Source organism: Falco biarmicus, chromosome 5, assembly GCF_023638135.1.
Source record: "Falco biarmicus isolate bFalBia1 chromosome 5, bFalBia1.pri, whole genome shotgun sequence".
NCBI lineage: Eukaryota > Metazoa > Chordata > Aves > Falconiformes > Falconidae > Falco > Falco biarmicus.
Window position 1 is genome coordinate 23,952,872 of NC_079292.1, and position 23,140 is coordinate 23,976,011.

General features: G+C 43.2%; 1 protein-coding gene across 3 annotated transcripts in view; it reads right to left on the minus strand.

Moving 5' to 3' along the window:
- CAMK1D (calcium/calmodulin dependent protein kinase ID) overlaps positions 1-23,140 on the minus strand; it is a 230,405-nt gene that overhangs the window by 34,416 nt on the left and 172,849 nt on the right. For all 3 annotated transcript variants that reach the window (XM_056340359.1, XM_056340360.1, XM_056340358.1), the window contains exons 4-6: positions 13,514-13,652; positions 9,097-9,223; positions 467-542 (exon numbers count right to left, since the gene is read on the minus strand). In XM_056340359.1, coding sequence (XP_056196334.1) covers positions 467-542; positions 9,097-9,223; positions 13,514-13,652 — 342 coding nt within the window. The remainder of the gene's footprint in view (positions 1-466; positions 543-9,096; positions 9,224-13,513; positions 13,653-23,140) is intronic.

Sequence of the window (23,140 nt, forward strand, 5' to 3'; positions counted from 1 at the left end):
CCCCATCTCCCTCTGTGCCCTCTCCAGGGAACAAAAAGTGACACCTCGAGAGAGGTGGCCCTTCAGGATATACCTGTGGGCACAATGCTGTGCTCTGTGGACACGGTCAAATTTGTTTCATGTCAAAGCTAATCTGAGCAGGGGATGCAGTAACTTCACTAATTTCACAACCTGGACAAGTCCATACTATTGCACATGGTGTAGTTCAGGTGGGAGCAAGGATTTTGATTTCTAGTTCAGGTGGGAGCAGGGATTTTGGCTTTTGAAGGCTCCTGGTTCATTTCCTACCACTGCTGCCCGAATTTCAGTCTTTATGTAACTGGGGAGGTGTCCAGGGGTTCATGTTATCCTGGGTCACAAGTGTCACAGTTAACTTTTTTGACCCAGATGAAGTGGGTAACTGTGGTGGGAGAGAATGTTGCAGGTCCCAAAGGCGCCTGTGATTGAAAACCCGACAGATACTCACAGGATGTATGCGATGACTCCGATGGACCAGCAGTCCACGGCTTTGCTGTAGGGTTTCTGAGCCAGCACTTCAGGAGCTGCAAATAAAAAGCCAAACAAGCACAAGTTACAGGACCAAACATTTGAATGTGGTCGAGAGGTAGGACCCTGAAACCTGAAGCTGCCTGAGACCTTGTTGTTGCCCTCCACATATAGCCCTTGCATCTGCAAATATCCTGAGCTTTTGGAAGCTCATATTCTCACAAAGAGGGATGGCCCCTAAAGTGGAGCAAATTCTCCATTTTCTGACTGCAAGGACAAGAAAAGAAACCAAACAGAGAAAAATGCATGAGAGGCAGAGGGCCATCAAATCCCTGTCAGAGGAACTTTAGGAGACTTGGAGGAAAACGAGGTCGAGCTCTGCACCAGGGCTGAGATGCACGTTTGCCCCAGTAGCCCCACAGCTCCACCATGTCACACTCCCAAACCAGGGGTTTCAAGAGGCAACTCAGAAAGTGTAGCGCGTCAGGGAGGCGATAAGCTGCACCTGCAGGAGGGGAAGAAGATCTGTCACCATAGCTCCCAAGAGCTGCCTTACAAAGCCTTCTGCCTCTGGGAACACAGACACCTCAGAGGGAGAAACGAGAAGTAGCAGAAACTAGACATACACACAAAGGAACTGAGCTTTCTGCCTCCATAGCCTTCTGCCACCATAGCCTGAATTTTGCTAAAAGTGAGAGCCCAGGCATTTACTGAAGCTTTGTGGGTCTGCTTTCCTACCTTACACCAGTGGGAGTGAAAAAAGTGCAGGTGATTTTTGGCAGCCTAAAGTATGTTTTATCTGTTGGGACCTTTCATTGCAAATGCCCAAACCTAAATTTTAAAACGCTGTGACTTTAATCTTTTCATGTAAAGAAGCTTTTGATTTTTTGCAAAGCAAAATGTCCACAAAAATCCAAGAAATCACTGATCGTGGCATTCCTAAAGCAGACTTGCCATGCTGGATTTTAAAAAGCACAGTATTTCCTCTGAGTACTTTGGATTTCAAATGCTGCAAAAAAAATCATGAAGAGGCAAGTCCCAGCAAAAATATTTCTTTGGAGTTACACCTTCCTCTGCTAGGAATCTTACCAACGTCTGAAAACAGTTAGTTACTTGAAGAACAGTTTAAAAAAATAGTGAAGTGCATAAATGTATTAAAACTTGAGTCTCACATTTATTTGCTACATATGCTTTGGTGTACTGGTAAGCACCCTTCAAAGAGTTATCTTCTTAAGCTAGACGAGTCAACAAAACTAAGGTCAAAACTGCCAACTAGGAAGGGAACAGGAAGCAATAATGAGAAACAGAAAAGACTTGCTGGTGCTTGGGAATGAGAGTTTATAGAAGGGATTGAAGGGAAGACAGTGCACGAGGCAGGTGAGGGCATCCAGGTTGCATTTCTGCAAGCAGCAGAATGATGGAAGGGGTCAAGTCACACTGGGGACACATTGTAAAAAGGAAAAAAATCCAGGGGAGTGTGTGTAAAAATATAGCTGGCAGCCAGATTATGAAGACTTCTGAGGACTGGGATATGTCCCAATCTGCAGCACAGGATAAATATTACCCCAATCTTCAAGACATCCAGCAAACTGGGACCACTGCATGTATAAGAAATTCAAATGATGGTTCTGTTCATATATTGTTAATCCTAACGCACTATTGCAATGTGTGAATACACCAACACCTATCTGCTACATGCCAAAGGAGGTTTCTTTCCACTGTACCTAGCATGAAGGGCTCCTAACCTGCTTGCAGGTGCTTGGCAGAACTCCTTCCAGGGTATGGGCATACTGTTGTAGTCTATTAAGATAATGGTTAAAATGTTCTTACTACAACAGGGGACAGAGCTGTGGAAATATAAAAGGCATCTACAGCTGGTGCCCAAAATGTAACTCCTTTCCCAATGGCTGAGCCAGGGTCTGTGCGCCAGCTTTGGCGCTAGTCAGTCTGGCAGGGGTGAATTTGAAGGCAAATTTGGGATAAGAGAAAAAAGCACTGGAGAGCCATCCTATTTGGCCTGCCACTGCCTCCCAGATAACCTGGCAAGCTGGGACAGTCTGGCAAATTTTCATTTCTCTTGTATAAACCAGCTGTTCTTCAAAGTTGCTCAAGACAACCTTCCCAGGCAACTCTTCTGTCCCTTAATTTGACTTTCCTTCCTGATTCATTAAAACTTGCCTCAAAGTTCTCCTGTAATAAGAGTTCTTTTTCAAGATGTGCATCAAATAGGGTTTATGAGGCTCAGTTTCCTTCTTTGTTCCATCTCTTGTAACTGAATTTTGAGGCAAAATATACGGAAGAAGGGAATTAATTTTCCCCTTTCCTGAAGTGATTAGATGTCTTCCAGATCTCCAGTCCTTCCAAATTCCCAATATTTTATTTGCATATCTCTTCTACCTTTGACTGTCTGCTCCTGTTTGCATAATTTTCAAGACTGGTAAATATTATACATCTTATATCCCCCAAAGAAAATATTATGCAAATGGCTGCTGAGCACCACGGATCCTAGTGAGCTCCTGACATTACACAGATAGGCCACATTAACATAACAGAAAACCAATCTGAGATGAGGGGACGTGAACTATTTAATGATTCTCCCTCTTAAAACATCAAACCTGAGCTGAGGCATTTCTCTCTGTTCTAGAGAAGTGAAGAACACTGATAACAGGCAGTTACTGCTGTGGATGGTGGCTGTGAAGCAGGATCAAGCCCAAAGCAAACATGAGGCTATTGCCTTCCCTTTGGTAAACTTTAATGAAGAAAGGCAGGAGGTTTAAATAACTACTTTAAGGCCAAATGGCTGCTTTTGATTTTTGTTCCAAAGAGCAGACATGCAACAGGAAGAGGAGAACATAGCTAGAGCATCATCTGTCTCTGATATATGGAAAAGATGGAAATATTCAACGAGCTGAAAAACAAGTCAGAGGAGGTCTCAGAAATGATGGTAGATCAGTGCCAAGAGGCAAAAGCAGGTGATGTGATGAAAAAATCCAAGACCTGATGGCATTAAAGGATCAACACAGACGGCTGAGGAGACAAAACAGCAGTAAGGCGAAGGGGAAAGTCAAAGTTCCCATTCCTGGCCCTGGGGTACTAGCTGATACCATCTGAGCAAAGGCTGCCAGTATAATACCTCCCACTGTGGGCTCAAATGCTACGCAATGGTCATCCAGCAACAGCGAAGTCAATGAAGCAAACCAGGACCTTTCCTCCGCATTCAGGAACTGCGTTTCAGGCCAAATCAGCATCGCTACCAGCAACATGTGGCAGGTAAAATGCTGGGTAATGGTCCCAGGGCCTCATCCCACCTGCAGGTACATGAGGATGTGCTTCCCAGGCCAGATGATCTGCTGTTTTACAGCTAGGGATTTTTTTTCTCTGTTTAGTTATGTTTTGCTTTTAGAAAGAGAAAAAAATTAAAAGGCTCATTTCAAATGGAGGTTTTAAGAGAAGGTACAGAACAGGAACATTTGGAAACCTTCCAGAGCACTATGCCATTACCCTTGGTGAGCACAGCTATGCTAATAAGCTCCCTAAAGATGCAGTTTCTGGATGCCAAAAACAGCAATCCATGTTCTTGCAAAGAGCTCAAGTGATGGGGATTGCTCTGATACTTAAAGCCTTTAAACAAACTGTACAAGTCATGAGGGTGCCTGTTCTTCATATCAGCCTCGTACTTAAAAGCGATTCTCCTTCACTCCCATGATGGTGCTATTCCCTGCAGATTTTGCTGTCTCTCAAGAACTCGGTCTAATGCTGTTTTCTGTGGTTTACATGGCTTCCCACAAGCTGCACACCAGAAGGAATGAGGCAAATGAACAAAGGGTGATGGCTTTGAAGATCCCCATAGGAGTGACAAAACAGCAGGCTGCCATAAATGTGGGAAGAATAGAAAGATTAAACAGGGTTAAAATACCCAGGGACCTGCTTTTACATTGGGCAGGAACATAGATCAGCTGGCCAAGCAAACTGGCCTGGTGCAAGCCAGCCAGCTGGTAATTACTTCAGTGCCAGTTTCCATCACGCAAGCAAAGGAGGGAAATGTGCATGGGCTGCACAGGTACAAGATAGCCACGAAATCCAAGAGGGAAGGTGGGAAACAGGCAGAGTTTGTAAGGGACACCAAAGGGAGATGGTGTTGCTTAGGGCTCTTGAAGGTACCACCTCAGGAAGATGGACAGAGAGGAATAACCCTGTCCCACTGAGAAGATGGCTGGATGCACAAAGGGCCAGCCCAAGCCCTCTCCTGAAGCCAAGATGGTGTGAGAGCAGTGTGAGCTCCTCTGCCACCATACGAAGTGTCTTCCTCACAGTGAAAGCAGGCTAAGAGGCATATGAAGCAGCTTCAACACAAGACTAGAGTCCCTCTTCTGCTGACACCTGGGATGAAAACAGTTTCTTTTCCCTCTTTCACACAGTCCTCCAGCATTCATCTTGTTCTGGTTGGCCAAGACTTTGAAGTTTGGGGCTGCTTCTGAAGGACCGTAGGGTTTCAGTGCAACATTGCTGGGTTCTTGTGCTCCTGTTGTCCCTGTTTCAGGTCGCTGAGTCAGATTTAGATAGCTAGCATGGACCAGAACACAGCTACAACCACGTGCAAGCAGACCCCATTTCAGGATACAGCAATGGAGCTCAGCAATCGCACTGTCGCAAGCTTGCGCCCGAGCAAGCCCTGGTGTGAACAGTTCCCACGCTTTATTTTTACTTTATTACTCATGTTACTGCCTAAACAACTCTTGGGGTTGCTTTTTGCTAATAAGCGTATTCCAGAGGCTTATTGAATATTTTCAAACCTTTGACTCAAAGGTTACTGAGTAAGTCACAACTCAAGATAGAAATCTATTGCTTACTTAAATGCTTTGGTCTTGCACAGAGCTAAGAGAAATGCACGGCTTGGGTATGGTCTGAAATTGCTACTGGATTTCTGGCAGAGCTGGAAGTTGTGAAATGACCTTTCATAAAAGTGCCACAGAAAATAAAAATAGTGAGTGAGGTGGGGTATACAGGGACCAATGGCACAGCCAGGGTCCAGCCCAGTCCCTAGGACAGGGAAATACAAGAAAGTTTTACTTGAAGTTGGGTTGGGACTCAGAGCAAGAATTTGAAACCTCAGTAGGATTAAGATATTAGTCAGCCACAAACACAGTTCATAATTCAGCATTTCTGCAAAAGGAGATCAGATTGCCCAAGATAGGCTTTCTAACATTTTTTTCCAAACTTTTCAATGCTGCTAAGTGTCTTGCAAGTCTTAATTCCCCATCTGCAGAAGTAACCAAAGCTTTTGAGAGAGCAGCTCTCACAGAAAGCCAGTCAGTGAGACCTAATTACCTAACAGCCAAAAATCTCTGTAGAGGAATTTGCTGAGTGACTGGAGTCACCTCCTGGTGAGTGCCCAGATTGACATACCTCAAGGATGACTCATTTTCGGGCAATTTTGAACACCTCCTTCATCAAAATCAAGTTCTTATAAATGCTCTCAAGCTAAGCAGCCCAAATCTATGATGTTTAAAACAATAAACCACTAATGACTTATACAGATCTCACCCATAATCACATAGATCTCTCAGGGTTTTGAAAACACCACTTCTCCAGTTTAGATGATGGGGTGGGATCAGTGCAAGCCAGTCCACACACCTAATTTGCAATGAAATGAGCCACACAAACAGCCCCACCTTACCCAGTTTAGATGGTATCTAAAAGTTGGACATTTAGTCCCAGCTCATCACCTAGAATCCTTCCATAAGAAATTGAGAGAGAGATAAGAATGGTAAGCAGATAAGAAAATGGAGGACTGTTTCCTTAGATGAGGTTGTATTATCATACCCCCTCTTCAGTAACTAAACATTTAGACTGGCATCTTCACAAAAGTAGCTCAACTAACTGGGTTAAGTTGTCCTGTCATCTTGTCACCATAGGACCAACATCTCTGACAAAACTCCTGAAGGAATAAGATCTCTGAACTGTTGACAGAACTTCCAGAAAGAAACCTGATATTTATTAAGAAATTTAATTATAATTACACCCTCCCTTATTCAATGAATTTTTGAACCATGTAAACAGAAATTTAGGGTCTTGGGTACCACTGTTCTTTGCAGATGAAACTACGAAAAGTTGAGTTAAAAACTGAAACACAAAGACTTGAAAGTATATCCTAATCAGGGAAATGACAGGGGGCTTGCATTATTTGCAAATACTTGGCAGCAGCCACGAGTTAAGACCAGGTCTGCTACCAAGGCAGAAGCTTGTCCTGCACTTTGCATAGTGGGATCCGACTGGATCCATTTCTGGAGATAAAGTAGAAACAGTAGCAGATGCTAATGACTTCTTAACGAGCTCTGGGTGTCTTTGACACATGGTATGTGCCTATTTTTTTTCCAGTAATTTAGAAGCAAAGTGGTTTAACTGACAAAAATAATTAATTCCTCACAAAATCTTAGCAAATGCAGTGTTCTACATATCTTTAAAGAAAAGTAAGTGGATAAAGAAAACACATTTTAAGTGATGGATCCCTGAGCGTTACTTCAACCCTAGATAAAATGGCTGGTGAAAAAGTCCACAGAAAGAGGTGACAGACAGGACACTTCATGGGCCAGCCCTGTGGTATGTGTATGCCCCAATCCAGACGAGGACATGCATTCAATTTGTGAGTGCAGGAAGGATTCTTACATTTATTTGAGGGCATTAGGCAGGTGCTTCAGTGACGCTGGAAGGCGTGAAAGCTTTTGGATGTGGACAAATTGCAGACCACGTATGCAGAAGCCGTATCATCAGGTATAACACTGATTTGTGGGCATCACCACGGTGACTGACCACAAAAATTTTCTGTGCTTGGAAAATGTTGTCTGGGCAACCAATTATATTTTTTTAAAAAAAGCAGCGCTAAAGAGGAGCTGTCTCCTGTGCAAAAAAAGAAACAGAACAAATATTTAAAGAGGGTTTTTTTTGTGAGAGAGGGGAAAAACTCCTGTCAGCACTTCAGAAATAAGCGGCTGTGACCTCTTGAACCATGATGAGTAAATCCTGCATTCAGTAAGGTAACAATAGGCCTGGAGGTGCTTGTGTAGCTATCAGCGCCCAGACCATGAGTAATGAGAGCTCTCAAACGCCTCTCCAAGCACTACAATTCCCGTCACATGCTCTGAGAGCTTCCTCTCCAAAATAGCAAGTTTTCTTATGTAAATGGCTATGCTGAGAGGTCATGTGAGATCATTCAGTGCCCAAGCAGACTCCAAGTCCCTCATTTTCATCAGTGCTTCAGAAAGTCATCTGATCTTCCCCGTGTCCTGCAGAATTATCCTAGTCAGTGCCCATTTCAGAACAACCCCCCCACGTTAATTAAGGACAGGAGGGCTGACAGCAAAAATTATGGAAATTGCTGTCTCAGCTCAATTCCTGCTAGTGCTTTGGAAGAAGATTTCCCGTCTGGTGTGATTACACAAGATGGCTATTCTGCCTATATAGAGTGCATCCTGACTCATATGTCTTAAAATAAAAAATGATGGGCTGATGGCTTCACGATGGGAAACCAGAGAAATTTGTTCCTTTTCTTGATGTTATCAGGATAAAGTGTGCCTGTGCAGCATGAAGAAAATGCCTGGAAAAAAAGGTATTCCTGGGACAAATCTGGATCACCGTGTCATAACCGTGTAATCTGTTCGAGTTGTCGTACCACGGTATCATCAGAGCTATGAAAACAGGTGAGGTGGCAGCTGCAAAGCAAAAGGAGCTTCTCACTGCTGGAAAACATCACGACTTTCCTGCTGGAAAGACCCAAGACAAATCTACCCCTGGGGAAGCCACTGTCATTTTAGTTTCATGGATTTCATGGATACCCTGGAGATCTGTTTGACCATCTCAGCTGACTAGCTTGGTATTGTAGGAGGCACAGGCTTGCTGGATGTCTTGTGCATGAAGTGAGCCTTTTAAATAGTGTTTGCTCAAACAGACCCTGTCATCACCCACCATACAATTCTCACATGCAGTTACTTTTTTAAAAGCATGATGATAAACACACTGCTAATCAGTAGCCTGGCACAATCACTACCAAATGGACAGAAGAGCAAAGAATAAATTATAGGAAACAATTTGGTACCATCTACGAAGGCCCAAGCATCTAAAGAGCTTTTGCATCCTGAAATCTGGGAGTCAGTAACTTTAACATCGTTCTAACAGAGGATTACTGAATACATCCGAATAAAAGTAGCTCTTTCATGCTACTCTCAGGGGAACCCGGGAAATCCTTTTGTGATTAAAATAATAGATTACATTAGGTAGAACTTCTTGTTTTTATAGGTGTGTGCAGAATCAAGACATTCGAAGCTATTCTTCACATGCTCTTGGTTTAGCTACAGGCAGCATCTTTCAGAAGAGTCACTCTACAAAGGATTAAAGTCATGCAAGTGAATCCACAACCCCAGAGCTGGATTGCAGGATCAGGACTCAAAGGAGGAGACACAAGACAGAGGACCAGCAACTTCTGAATTCTAATGAACATCTGTAACTCTCACGTGCACTATGTAGCGCACTAGAAAACAAGTGTTATTCCCTTTGCTCTATGTGTCTGTACGGCAGCTGGGAAGAGCGGGCAGAGAGCATAACCAAACCTCTTACCGACATAGCCAGGAGTCCCACAGGCTGTGGACATCACATCTCCTTTACCCTCCATCTTTGACAATCCAAAGTCACTGATCATGATTTTTGACTCTTCATCCTGGCTGTAGTAAAGCAGATTCTCAGGCTACAAAGGAGAACAAGAAAAGTGGGTTTTGAATGTGTAAGTCCAGTAAAAACATCTGTTAGCCGATGTGTTGCATTTAATGCAATCCTTAGTTATATCATGCACTAATATAATTTGGTTCTCCTAAACCATGAAGAGTTGCTCTTACAACCTGTATGGAGATCCTCACCAGACTCCTGTATGACAACTCGTGGAAGAAGCTGACTTTCCTGGGATAGCAAACTTCTCCTTTGGCACCTCAAATCAGAACTAAGGCTCATCCCTTACTTGCGAGATGTATCTGACAACGTATCACTTCATAGTGAAAAACCGAAAGGATTCATTTGAAGGCAGATAAATATGGTAAATCTGGGTAGTGGAATGAAACATTTTTATACAGCATTTAAAAAAAGATAAAGGAAGGTATAAGGGTAGGTACTAGAGAAGTATCTGCTCCACTGGAAATAAACTGTTACGAGAGAGGAAATGCCTTTATAGTTAACAGACTTGCAGCAAGGATGTTTTAGCTAGAGCCAATTAGGAAAAAATGCTACAGCACTAAGCACAGCAACTTGTTTATGCTGAGAGAAAACAAGAATCACTCCACAAGGCCCTGTGACCTTATACCAGCATCAGGCGGGTTGGAGAGCCCAATCAACCTCCATTTGCTACAGCATGGTCCTCCATCCATGTGTTTTGAATGTGCTACTGCTACACAGCAAAGCTCTTGCTAGGTGCCCTGAGAGCACACTTCTTCCCCTGCTTAATATCTGGGCTAGCAAAAAGGTCCAGCATCTGCTGGTGCTAGTGGTAACAGGGTGCCATTGTGCTACCCAGGCCTTGGGATCTTCATCTACAACAGTGAAGGATATCAAATGTTTCAGCCCACCCCTGTGTAGGCTTTTGCCCAGAAGCTGGTACAAACACCCACGCGTGTGTAATGCACTTTGTCTATCAGCCCACTGTGTGCACCAGGAAACGGCGAGAAGCATCTGTGGCCACACAGTGTCAGCAGACTCTTCAGGACATACCCAGGCTTGAGTTTGTAAGGAGGAGCAACTGCAGTGCTGGCAGCACCAGCATTTGTCTTCCCTCCTCCATCGCCTGAACCTCCTGCAGTGGGGGAAGAGGGGGACGAAGAAGTGCTGGGGGGTAACGTCACATTCCCCTACTTTGGAGATTCCTGTTCAGCTTCAAGTGCAGCTTAAAGCACTTTATGTCCCCTCAGCCCCAGCATGAAGCCACGTAGTGATGGCTTTATCCATGGGACACAACAGCCATGAGAGGATCTACAAGCTGCATTTGCTACTGTGAGCCAGCTGGGACTGAGGCAAAAAGGGAAAATGATTCTGTTCATTAAAATAATCATGAAATTGTACCATTATGTTTCTTTCTTGTGATACCCCATAAGTTCAGTCCTTTAACTGGCCATTACAACACTGATGCTGTTTCCAGGCACTGTGTGATGCATCAGTTTTATGCCATGGCCTGCGCTGGGTTGGAGTTACTCCTGGTTTTTACTCGTGCATTTCTGATCTGCTGAGGCATTAGTAGAGCTGGTATTAAGGGAAAGACAATGATTCCCTAACGATTTCTGCTAACTCACCTCAGGCTCCCACTAATATTTAGTAAAGGCCAAGAAACCCACCCGTTTAAAACTTAAACTTGCTTAAAACCCATTTGAAAGAGCTCTGGTTCTTCAAGCTGGTTAATTCAAAAAGTGTTAACGAGGTGGCTCTGTACCAAGCAGAGCTGTTTGAGCCTTTCAGTCCTTTTGTACCTCCTGGACTTCCCTGGACTTTGTCTGCTGCCATCTTTTGTTATTTGCTGCTGCATTACTTAGATTAGAGACTTGGAGCACAGATCTGCTTTTCCCAAGTACAGCAAGTACTATTTTGGTATCTGAGTAACACATAATCACCATAAATAATTGTTATAGATGTTTTATGTGCTGCATTTTTACAGAGTGGATTCTTTCCCAGAGTTTAATTTTGGGGACCACAATCTGAAACTCACACTTATCTTGATATTTTGAGATCATAAAGAGCCTTATTATATCCCTATTTTTGCCACCATGGTATGTTTGCGCTAACAAAAATTCAGAGCAGGTGTTCCTCATATACCATATTTTATGAGTCATTTTAACAACTGATATGGTACTGGCAAAGACTTGCAAACAAAAGAAAGAAAAAGAGCTAGTTTTTGCCCCAAAAATACCAGTGGGAAGGTTGGTTTGATCTAAGTTCAGCACGTCCTTACATAAACTCTGGAAGTGATCTGTAGATGAATCCACTTCCCAATAGCCATATCTTGTATTTTAATATAGGAACTTTTGCATAAGATTAATCTGCTTCAAAGTGAGAGCTACAGCCTTCCTCTAAATTATAAAGGAATATTAACAGCTTGTACAGTGGAGTATCTGAATTAAGAGGACTTGGACCTCCCTCCAAAATCGCTGGTGACAGAACGAAGCCTGAAGTTATTTCCTACAAACTTATGTTTGTATGTTAGTCATGTTAAAATACTAAACAATGCTTTCATACTGAAATGCGGTGGAACTTTAGATTGGGAAATTAATGGGAACTGAGGGCAACACATGAAGATTGTAGGGGATGGAAGGCTGTGCCTCCTCCCAGAAAACCCATTGTTTGGGAGTGTTAGGACTAAACTGCATGACACTGAGGAGGAAATGTTTGCAGACATCAGTATATATTTTCCTTCAGTGGATTAAAGGTTTTGCCTTAAAAATGTATCAAACCAATACTTTGAAAAATATATTTATACTTTCTATTACTCTACTCTGTTGAAGCAAAGGTCATAGGACACTCACTTCTGGCAGAGGTGAATGGGACTGAGGTAAGTCCCTTGCAGCAGTAAAGTGTGGAAAAGCTTGCAATCCCATGGGAAGGGCCCATACATAGCTAAAAGATTCACATCTGGAGCCAAAGAGCAGCAGAAGGAAATGGCTGTGTTGAGGTTGTCATGAAATAAGGTTGTATCCGCCTGTCTTGGGCACTGCTCCACCTTGGAGAACTCTGGTGCTGGTGGTTACACCAGCTCTATTTGGCCCCGCTGCATCACACTTTGGGAACAAGCCTGTCATTTATTATTTTACACCACACAGCATTTCATACCAGCGCTAATTTTGGAGGAGATTAAAAGCAAATAATTAGTATCTTTCATAACCACAATTTTTCACCCATCTTAAGGCATAGCAGCAAGGTCACTACAACCTTCACTAAGGGGAGTTGCCAAAAATTGCAAACATGCAGTTTAATATCAGATTGTATTAAAAGTACAATTAATTTAATAATACATTTAATTAAAAATGTATTTAAGAATAAAAAAAAAAGAAAAAACCCTCTTCTTTTTGCATCTTGGCTACATTAATGTTCATTATGCCTTTACATAATATGGCCCATTTAGCCAAATTCTGGTCTCTTTATATAGGGACAATGCAAGGCCACGGCATCAACATCCAGGGAAACTCCTGTCTGGAACATCTCTCCAAAACACAACCACAGGTTTTACTTCTTTTACTTTCTTCATTTCTGGCAGTAAACTTTGGTAGAATTAACTAGCTCAGGAACTGAACCCACTGCTTTCTTTTGACATTTGTGTCTTTTTCTAATGTCTTCTGATAATTTATCATTTAAGATACTAAAGATGTGCAGGTTTAGCTGTGTGTTATGAAATCCAAGCCTTTCTACTTATCTTAATGACAGTTTATCATGGATATTGGAAGGAAACAATACAGAAATAATGTTTTGGGGTGGTTTTTTTTTTAGCAGAAAAGCTGAGGTTTGGATGTGATAACACGGTACAGCTGCAAGGAAAATTATCTAAAAATCACATTGGCACACAACGTTCCTTAAAAGAATCCTTAGTGCTAAGTGTCTCCAAAAACACTGGTCCAAATACTAGGATAGGAAATCATTCAACTTTCCCCCACCATTTACTGTTACTAATTATTATTAAGTAAAAGTAAATATAGCACAGCAAATCTTTGAGATACTTTACAGCAGTAGACACTGACATTCCAGCTGAGATGAGTTTCCTGCCTTAAGGTAACATTCCAGGTCTTAATGAATGACTTTTTCCCCACATCGTAAGTGTGAAACTCCCATTGTAACAGCACGGATGCAAAGTCCTCATTAAAGCCAATTACATGGGAAGACTTCAGAGCATCCCTCTTATGGTAAAACCTTACTGAAACTGTAAGAGGGCTGGCTCCCAGGGGAGGCTGGACTCACGTAATTATGCAGCCTTCATTAACACTGCCCAGAGGACTGAGTCGGGCTGCGGTTGTACCTTGAGGTCCCTGTGCACGATGCCCATTCGGTGCAGGTAGTAGACAGCATCCAGGACCTGCCGGATCAGGGTGCTGGCATCTTTCTCAGTGTAGAACCCTTTCTCGACGATGCGATCAAAAAGCTCTCCCCCAGACACCCTGGAAAACATGATGGGATGCAGAAGTGTGAGGATATGCTTTGTAATGGGCTTTCTACCTTGCTAATGGACGGTCAAGACCATTGCATTAGCCACAGGTAGTCTGAGCACACATCTGTCTGGAGCTCTGAGGGGGTCCTCCACTGTCCTAGGAAGCATTTGGGTTTGGTTTTCTCATAGTCCAAGGACTGGTAATGATATAATGGAAAATAAAATCCATTGCGCATCAGTGTGTGGTCAAAGACTCGCTAGCACTTGCAGAGGGTAATCACAGCTCTAGCCCAGCAAGAGCCAGGGGAGCAGCTGCTGGTTTCCACCCCAGTGAACTTCATATAGGCGGATATGGTCTGCCCTTCCCGCTGGTGCTGGCCCACTGAGGCTGTAAGGACCCTACTAGTATGACCCTTTGGGGTTCCCTCTTCACTCCACTGACCAAGGCTTGGGTTTTGCCCTGGAGGAATGATCCCGTTCTATGCTAGTTGCTGCCAGTACCTATAGAGTGTTAATTTATTAAAGGACTCCGTGTCTCTGGCAAGTTTAAATGCTCTCAGAGCCCTTCCACGCCCCACCCCGCTTTATTTGTATAAGTATATTCATTTATCAGCAGCCACAAACTCTTCAGGCAGAGCACGGCCTCTGCCTGGCATTGGTACCAGACAGTTATTGATGAGGGAGTGCAGATTATCAGTGCAATTAATCACCAGATGACACAGATGGGGAAAGGATTCCACAACTCAAAGAGGAAAGATAATAAAATCTTGATATCCCACTATTTAATGTCTGTGATATTGCACTTTCATCTGCCCTGCTAGAAATAACACGTTCTGAACCCTATCTTACATAAAGAATGGACACATTAAAACTCCCTGGAGGAGTATCTGAGGAAACAAAAGAGGAATGAAATATCTGAGTAATTGAAATAATAAAACTGTCAGCAAAAAACTGCTCTACTAGGGTAAATAAAAGATTTCCATTTTAACAAGGTAAACCTATTAAAAAACAAAATGTATGTGATATGTTTTTTCAGCAAGTTGCACCACTTAGCATATCATAAATAGCACAATAAACTTTCTTTAAAAACAAACCTAATAAAGGGAAAATAATAAATTATTACAGTCATTAACTACATATGGACTGGGAGCTTGCCATTATATGAACATTAGGTAATTCAGCCACTCCAAGCAATAATCAGCTTGAATAATGCCATGAAGTCACTTCCCAGGGAAGTTCGGAGCCTGAACGGGAGAGAAGGCTATTGCTGAAAATGAACACATTCAACTTCAAAAATGAGAAGCAACCCTGGCAGAAAAAAGTACCAACCAGATAATACTCCTATCAAGTGCTAGGCAAACAAACCAAATCGCTTGCTAAAATACTGGCATTAAACTGAAATTCTGCAGTAAAGGTGAAGTTCACCCAGGGTCTGAGGTCCACCCAGGAGAGCCCTGGCCATACCAGCAGCTCCGAGGCTTGCTGCTGGCAGAGAGAGACTGGAGCAGCAGTGTTGGGCTGACAGTGGGGCAAGGGAAAGCCCCTGGTACTGTACTGAACTGGAGAGCCTGTGACTCATGGCACAGCGGAGAAGGAGGCAAGCCAGGTAGCGGGTGCACCGGCAGAACTGCCATCACACAACAACCTGTGCCGAGGTGACACCCTGAACATTGCACAGAAAAACTTGAATTAAAACCCGCTTGCAATAGGAGTTGTATTTCTCATTTACATATATATATCTATGTATATAGACACATGTATATATACACAGGGTGCTGCTCCAAGACCCTCTCGGCCCTAGACCTTGTGCCCGACCCACAGCATGCCTTGCCAAGGGACAACGGGCACATGTCTGCCTCACCATTCATTGAAGGCAGATACAGTTTTATTGAATCTGGCTCTATTAGCTGACTGTCTTTTTATATTTCCCCTGCAGGCTTTTTTTTTTTTTTCCCCTGTGGATTGATTGCATTGAAAATTGAGCCCACGCACTAATTAATATGACTGAATACAGCACATTTCTCCATGAAAATGCAGTGTGTGCTGTTCTGCAGTTTCATACAGTTACTTTTGTTACATTCAAGAGATAGACTGCTTTAGTAGATACTGATTTACATCACATGCTTTCCTGCACAAAGACTCTCTCCTTCGATGTTTGCAGAGTATACTTCCACAAAAACATTTCATTAAAATGACAAAATTTCTCTCCATGTCAGCTCACTCCCCATCCCCTTTAAGCCTCATTCTTTAATCAAAAGCTTTTTTTAGTAAAATTTAGTCCAGTGGATCTACTGTACCCAGGCTCAATCTGTTTATAATTTTATTTCAACACACGGAAAATATTTGCAACCTCTTAAACGATGCATTGCAAACCAGAGCTTAATCCAAGGACTCGGGAGGAACAGCCGGTAAGTTTGCAGCCACTTGCTTATTCAGTGTCAACAGCAACCCAGGTATGCGTAGAGAACTGAGGGACCCGTGCTCCTATTTATTTGTGTGGTGACTCTGTGTTACGGTACATGGGATTTGCATCACATGTTTGCACGCACCTATAGAGTCTCTCTGCTGTGGGCAAGAGTCATGGCTGGGGTTCACCCCCCATGGATGCTCTGCAACTCAGCACCCAAGGCCATGGCTACTTTCCATATGGAGCTTATGTCCATATGGCTTTTATCCTCCAAAATAGGGTTAACTCAAGCGTAATGTCATTGGGAATGCTGCTCCCTGTATGGTGCCCAAGGACTGCATAAGTCAATGCTGTTCAGCAGCAAACCAGCAAGGGCAGCTGTGGGAGAACATTTGAGCTCAAAACCCATGGTGGAGATGTGGCCTGTTGTCTAAGGCCAGTCTGGACCCAACCCCCTCCACCCTGCTGAGACAGGGCTTGGCATCCTGCTTTGAACAGACCTGGGCACTCACACAGCGCTACTGCAATTTGTTTGTTCCAGTCTTTATTATTCTGGGATTTATTTATTTATTTATTTATTTTAATGGCAGCTTTGCACTCCCTATGGCAATTCTGAGCTGTGCACAGAAGGCAGGGTTGAAACTGCAGGCAGTTAAGAACAGAATTACATCTTTGTCTTCAAGAAATTTAAGACAAAATTCTCTGAGCAGAAGGAGAGAGTAGGAGGGATTGAGGGATTTCTCATTAGTGGAAGAGGACTGCTCCTGTCTTGCAGCTGGCACTGGCTCATGGAGCTGGACACACTGTCCCAAACAACATCACAAGGAACCTTTTTTCCCCCTGCTGATTTCAATCTCAGTTCTCAGCAACAAAAAAGTCAAAAGGAGTAGCCAAGTGCAGTTACTTGGAAAGTGTTTAACCCTGGGAACAGCTCAAGTGTCATGCTGCGATCCAGAGTAGCATTAGCCCTTCCCTGGGGACTCAGAGCTGGGCAAAAACCAGCAAAACAGCTGCAGCTGCATCTTCTCCACGGATGCCTGCTGGGACCACCTGCAAGGCATGTGTGGCTCCATCCCTTGGTCCTTGCTTGGCCACTGAATAGTGGCTCTCCCCTCGTTCCCTGAGCAGCATGGAGAAAGCCCAGCACCTGGAGAAGGAGCTGAGCTGGGTGCTCACATCACACACGGACACCCCAGCACACGCCTTACCTGGCTCCAGGAATACAGGAAACAATTTCAAAACAATGTCCAGAAGATTCATTTAATTTAGAATGACAAAAAACCCAAAATCAGTCATAAATACAAATACTTTTCTACATCTTTTATCTGAGGCTATGTGCCTTTAGTACATATCACTGACTATCAACATAAGGAAGGCCAGAATAAACATTGTTTTCATTTTCTTATTGATGGAAACAGAGAAAGACAGAAACTCTGTCTTCACCAAACGAAACAGCCAGGATATGTAGCAATGTCCTCTTCCACAAGCCCTACCCTGCTAAGAATCACAGAAGCATTCAGGTTGGAAAACAACAAGACCAACCACTACCCCAGCACTAAACCATGTCCCCAAGTGCCACATCTACATGTTATTTAAACACCCCCAGGGTTGGTGATGCCACCCCCACCCCGGGCAGCCTGTGCCAGGGCTCGGCCACCCTTTCCATGAAGGAATTTCCCCTCACACCCACCTAAACCTCCTCCGGCACAAGGTGAGGCCGGTTCCCCGTGTCCTGGCGCTTGTTCCCTGGGAGCAGAGACCGATCCCCCCTGCCTACAGCCCCTGCCAGGCAGCTGTAGGGAGCCACCAGGTGCCCCTGAGCCCCCCCTCTGCAGGCTGACCCCCCCAGCTCCCCCCGCCGCCCCCCCCCCAGCCCCTGCCCCAGCCCCTGCCCCAGCCCCTGCCCGGCTCTGGACACGCTCCAGCCCCTCTGCGTCCCCCCTGCCCTGAGGGGCCCGACCCTGAGCCCAGGCCCCGAGGGGCGGCCGCACCGGTGCCCAGCACAGGGGGACGGGCACTGCCCCGGCCCTGCCGGCCACACCATTGTTGATGCAAGAAAGACGCATCGGCATCAAACCCTGGTTTGAAGAGGGGCAGTTGGACACAACTTGACCACATCAAAAAAGAGACATCATCAGCAGTTCCGATGGGGAAACACAGACTGCATTCTGGTTCCAGGGTTTCTTGACAGAAAAGCTTCTGGATCTAGTGTTTCATGAAGGAGTCTTCGGATATTGATGCAAAACTTTCAGAGGATGTAGCCTGGTGCTGGAGTTTGCAACATACCTCTACGGTTCTCTGGTCTGGGGTCAGCTATAGAAAGTTTTCCCAGCTCTACTGAAGTTGAACAAGGAAACAGAGACAGATGATAAAACTAGAACTGGTGTCCTTTGTTACATTGTTAATAATTTATTTTCCTGATGGATCTAGGGATTTTGCCTCTTGCTTTTTCCCAATTCGGTGTTTAAATGTAGAGCCAAACTTCCAGCACAGGCTGCCACATGGAGTGTCTCAGTTTAGGACAGGTTTTGAAAAACTGTGAAAATGCCAGTGGTTTTGTGTACATGGATGAACCACCTTGTCATCTGGGCTCTGTGTGTGCACACTGTTGGCTGAACACCCTGCAGAGATGGTAAAAAAGGACCCTGAAAGGCCTCGCAACCCTCATTATAGACAAAGGAGAGGTCACACTAACTGTTCTAATAATTATGAAGGCTCTGTTCAAGGGTTGATGTCAGTCCTTGTCGCTACACAGTTTCTATATTTTTTCAGCATCTAATACAGACGAAACTTGGGGAAAACATTTCAGTATTAGTATTACACCTTTACTTTGTATTAACCCATTTCACCATCAAGTTCACCAGGCAAGAACCAAACTGACAGACAAAAAGAAAACAGCCCATGCTGCAGGTAAGGAGAAATGACATGATCAACCTTTTCCTGACGCAACCAATTCCTTTGCAGTGCCATCAGGAAAGGAGAACGTGCAAAGTTTCAAAGAAACACTTCAATTAAAAATGAGTACCAAACAAAAACCCCCTCATAATTTAAGGCCCCTAAACTCATAAACAAAAACCAAGAGCCAAACTCTCTCTATTTCAGGTGTTTTTGCCAGCGGTGTGAAACCTACACCCACGTGTTGCAGGTCTCTCTGCCAGGTACCTGCCAGACCACCACTGCAGCGGGGCTGCATGGTGGGGGACATCCCTACATATGTCAGCCTTCAGGTAAATAAATACATGAATAAAATAATAAATAAATGCTGGAATTTAAAAAAATGGTAGTCATATATTGATATTAATGTGTTCATGTTACCCTTTCTTTCTCTTGCTGGTACCATCTGTGTGTACAGATACATCCTCTCATTTATTCACCCTGCATCCCCCACTATTATCAAGTGTAGGAACCTTTCTGTTTGTTTTAGGAGCTTGAAAAATAACACTTTGATTTTATGATCATAATTAAAAATAACATTGCTTTGACTTTTGCTATTTGGTACAACATTGATCTTTTCCTTTTCTGTCTCTTTTGGAATACAGGCTGGAATCGCTCTGGATTGTTTACTGTTTGACGGTTTAATTGCTTTTTATCAAAAGTCTTACGATAAACTCAGCAGTGGTGGAATTACACAAAGAATCTCATCAAAGCTGTTCAGAGTTTGTAGGCTTTTCCCTCCAGAAGCCTGTGAAGTTCACCTGATGCTTCACTGCAGTTCAAGTCATGAACTGACCTCCATCGGACAAGTCATCAAAGCACCACCATGTTGGGTTAGAAGAACCAGCATGGAAAGGCAGAGATGTCCCTAGGGACTCGCTAATACTGTTTAAACCTGCAGATTAGGGATGCCTGATGAAAACGTGGCTGATTTCAGAAATTTGGAGCAGGAGGCATCCCAGGACAGTATGAAAAATAAGTTAAATGTGCACATTACCCTACAGCTGTGAATGGCGTACTGATCAGAAGTTACACACTAGCGGTTTCCTACAATATAAATCAGAAAAAGCACATCACTCAGGGCTGGAGCATGAAGCTGGAAGTGTGAGGTGAGATAAGAAAGACTGAAGGGACCATGCCCGGGAAGTTCTGGCTTTGACTATTACTTTTCTCTAACGAAAGAATTCTTATTAATACAAATATTTCCATTTTTTAAATTTATTTTGTTTTTAATGGAGGCCTTTTCTGTTTGGTTTAAAACTTCCTCTGCATTGTGAAAATGCATGAGAACCAGAAAGCAAACCTGGCCAGCCCACTGCTCAAAAGGAAAGAGAAACTGGCTGCCCTTGTCTCATTGTTCAAACAATGTAACACATAAAATAAAAAAGAACATACAGATTAATAGATTTTAGACCCAGAAAGGAACAGTATGATTATTCAGTCTAACTTATTGCAAATATAAATATGTGAATAAAATTCTTTTGTGCTAATAATCTAAGGTGTTAATCAGACAGGGACAGATACTGCTATAGATATTCTGTACGTCCTACAGAGACTTGCCTTATTCAGTATACATCTCAGAAAACTGGACCTGCTTCTCATTTGCAGCATATCATAAAATATATATCTTGCACAGGGCAAGGACTTCTGTTGTTATCGTAGCTTTAAATCACCCAGCTTAAAATCTGATGGTAGCATAAACATATGCTCCAAGGTCACCAAAGAAAGGACGTGGGATTAGTTTTGGCTTATTTTTCTAGAATACAGGTGTTGTGGACAGGGTAGAGAGGGAAGGCTGGGTGGTAGCACTCTCTCCTTTGATAGTGCTGTTCAATGCAACGTTGCTGTGGGATTTATTCTGGGGAGGTGTGATGGTTCCTCAGCCCTTCATCACCACCGTGATGGTTGTTGCACCAGAGGGCTGCCTCCCATCATGAGGGGTTGTTTTCAAAAGGTTTGGGCAAAAATGATGTGGTCATCTCTCAGAACCAAAAGAGGCAAACTAAAACTGTTTTTCTCCCTGTAGTTAAGAGTTTCATATGACATTTGCTGAGCAGCTGCAGTGAGGTTGTGCTTTGGAGAACAGACTTCTGTTTCCATTGGGACAAGACTATTAAGTCTCTGGATAGCTCAGCTCAGGGATGTAATGTAGTTTGGCAGTTAAAATCTTTGGAGACAATACTTTTCCTTCACAGATTCCTTACCACAGAGGTCTTTTGAGGTCCATGATTTTTTGAGGTTGTTGCTGTCTTGTTTTATTCAAAATTTTATTGCATATTCAAATATCCAACATTGTATTAAAAATTTCCCCTGGTTCCATCAGCTGTAAAAAGTGTGACAGCCCTAATAGCAACGAAATGACAAAGGACATCAGGTTTTTAAGTCTCTTGTAGCTAAACCTTAGTGACTGACAGTTTATGACAGCCCTTCAAATGCCAGCAGCCCACTTGCCTCCGTCTGTGCTTGTCCCCCCAGGCAGTGGTGTGCAGAGTAGACCTAGGACCTGCCAGCTACAGCAACACTCCCCCAGTGCTGCCATCACTATTTATAAGGTGCATACCTGCAGTAAAGCAACCTGCACTAATAACCCCACCACATAAACAAATCCTAAGGAATTCTGTAGAAAAGTTTCACATCTCTAGTGCTCTGCTGAGGCCTAGAAACACCATGATGGGCAGAAGACGGGCACATCTTTTTTCTACTCGTCTGAGAATTTATAGTTTGATTGGCACCTCCACAGGAGCCAAGGAATCATCTAGTATTAGCAGCTTGATCACAGTCAAGTGTGCTCCTTGCCATTTAAAAAAGTCCTAAGGAGAGTGGTGAGGCACCAGCAGAGGTTGCCCAGAGAGGTGGTAGATGCCCCAGCCCTGGAAGCATTCAAGGCCAGGTTGGACGGGGCTCTGAGCAACCTGGTCTAGTTGAAGATGTCCCTGCTTAATGCAGGGGGCTTGGGCTAGATAAGCTTTAAAGGTCCCTTCCAACCCTAAGTATTCTATGGTTCTATGATTCTATGATATATATGTTGGCTATTCAGCTTGTTTTTCTTCACGGCTTTGCATTAAATGAAAAGGGAAAGCTGAAGCTCAGCAATGGTGACTTTCACCTGTGCCCGTGTCAGCCAATGGTTTGATGTCACCGTGTGTGAGTCCACAAATACAATGGATTCACCACATGTTTCATTCTGAAAAAACACCAGCATTCAAAAAAAGTCATTAAAATTAGGCACTAAATAACTTGAAAGTTTAATTCTAAAGAAGCAATTACTCCCTGATTTATTCATTTCCTCATGTGAGATGTCTGTAAATCAGCCCAATCACTCTTGCTTATTGTGTATGTGTGTGTGTATATTTATATATGTGATTTTGTTGCCTCAACCTTTCTCACTTTGCTTCTAGAAAACAGAAGAGTAGAGCTCTGTAGGAAAACCAACACACAAAACACATTTTCCAGTATCTGAGGGCTGGAACAATGTATTTCCTAACTGCTGTCTTATTCCTCCAGCTCTCCATAAAATGAGTGGATGGTTAAAATCTGGAGGAGATTCCTCACCTGACAGCAATTTAAAAGCAGATCATGTTTCAGCACTAACAGGTTGGGTTTGTTTTCCTTTTGACTTGTTTTCCAATGGAAACCAACCTCTATGTTCTGCCAGCATTAACTAGGAAGAACAGACCTAAAAATAATGAGAACCAAGGTAACTGAAAACAGATACAATAAATTATGCAATGTATAGTAAACAATTATGAAATATAAGATTAATTCAGCACTAAGAATTGTCCTAAATATCAAAAAGGACCACAGAAAAATAAAGTTATTCTCAGCTAGAGCTTAAACAGCTCAGCTTTTCTGTGAATAACACTTAATAGAAATATGCTTTTGTGTGTATATTTCTTTTCTGAGCCTGATTTCCATATGCTTTCTCACAAGTAAGTTTGAAGGCAGATGTCATCATGGAAATAGCCAATATTAAGATAATACTGAGTAATACTCACCCCAGTGAAAAAAAGAGCTCTGAAGCTCCTTGTATCACCTGTATCTCACATAAATTATATATATTTTTTTTTAAAGCTTTTCTACAGAATGCACAGCTTTGAGTTATCCCTCTGCCCTGGACAAACAGAACCAAGGAAAATTTATTGTGAACCAAAAAAGAG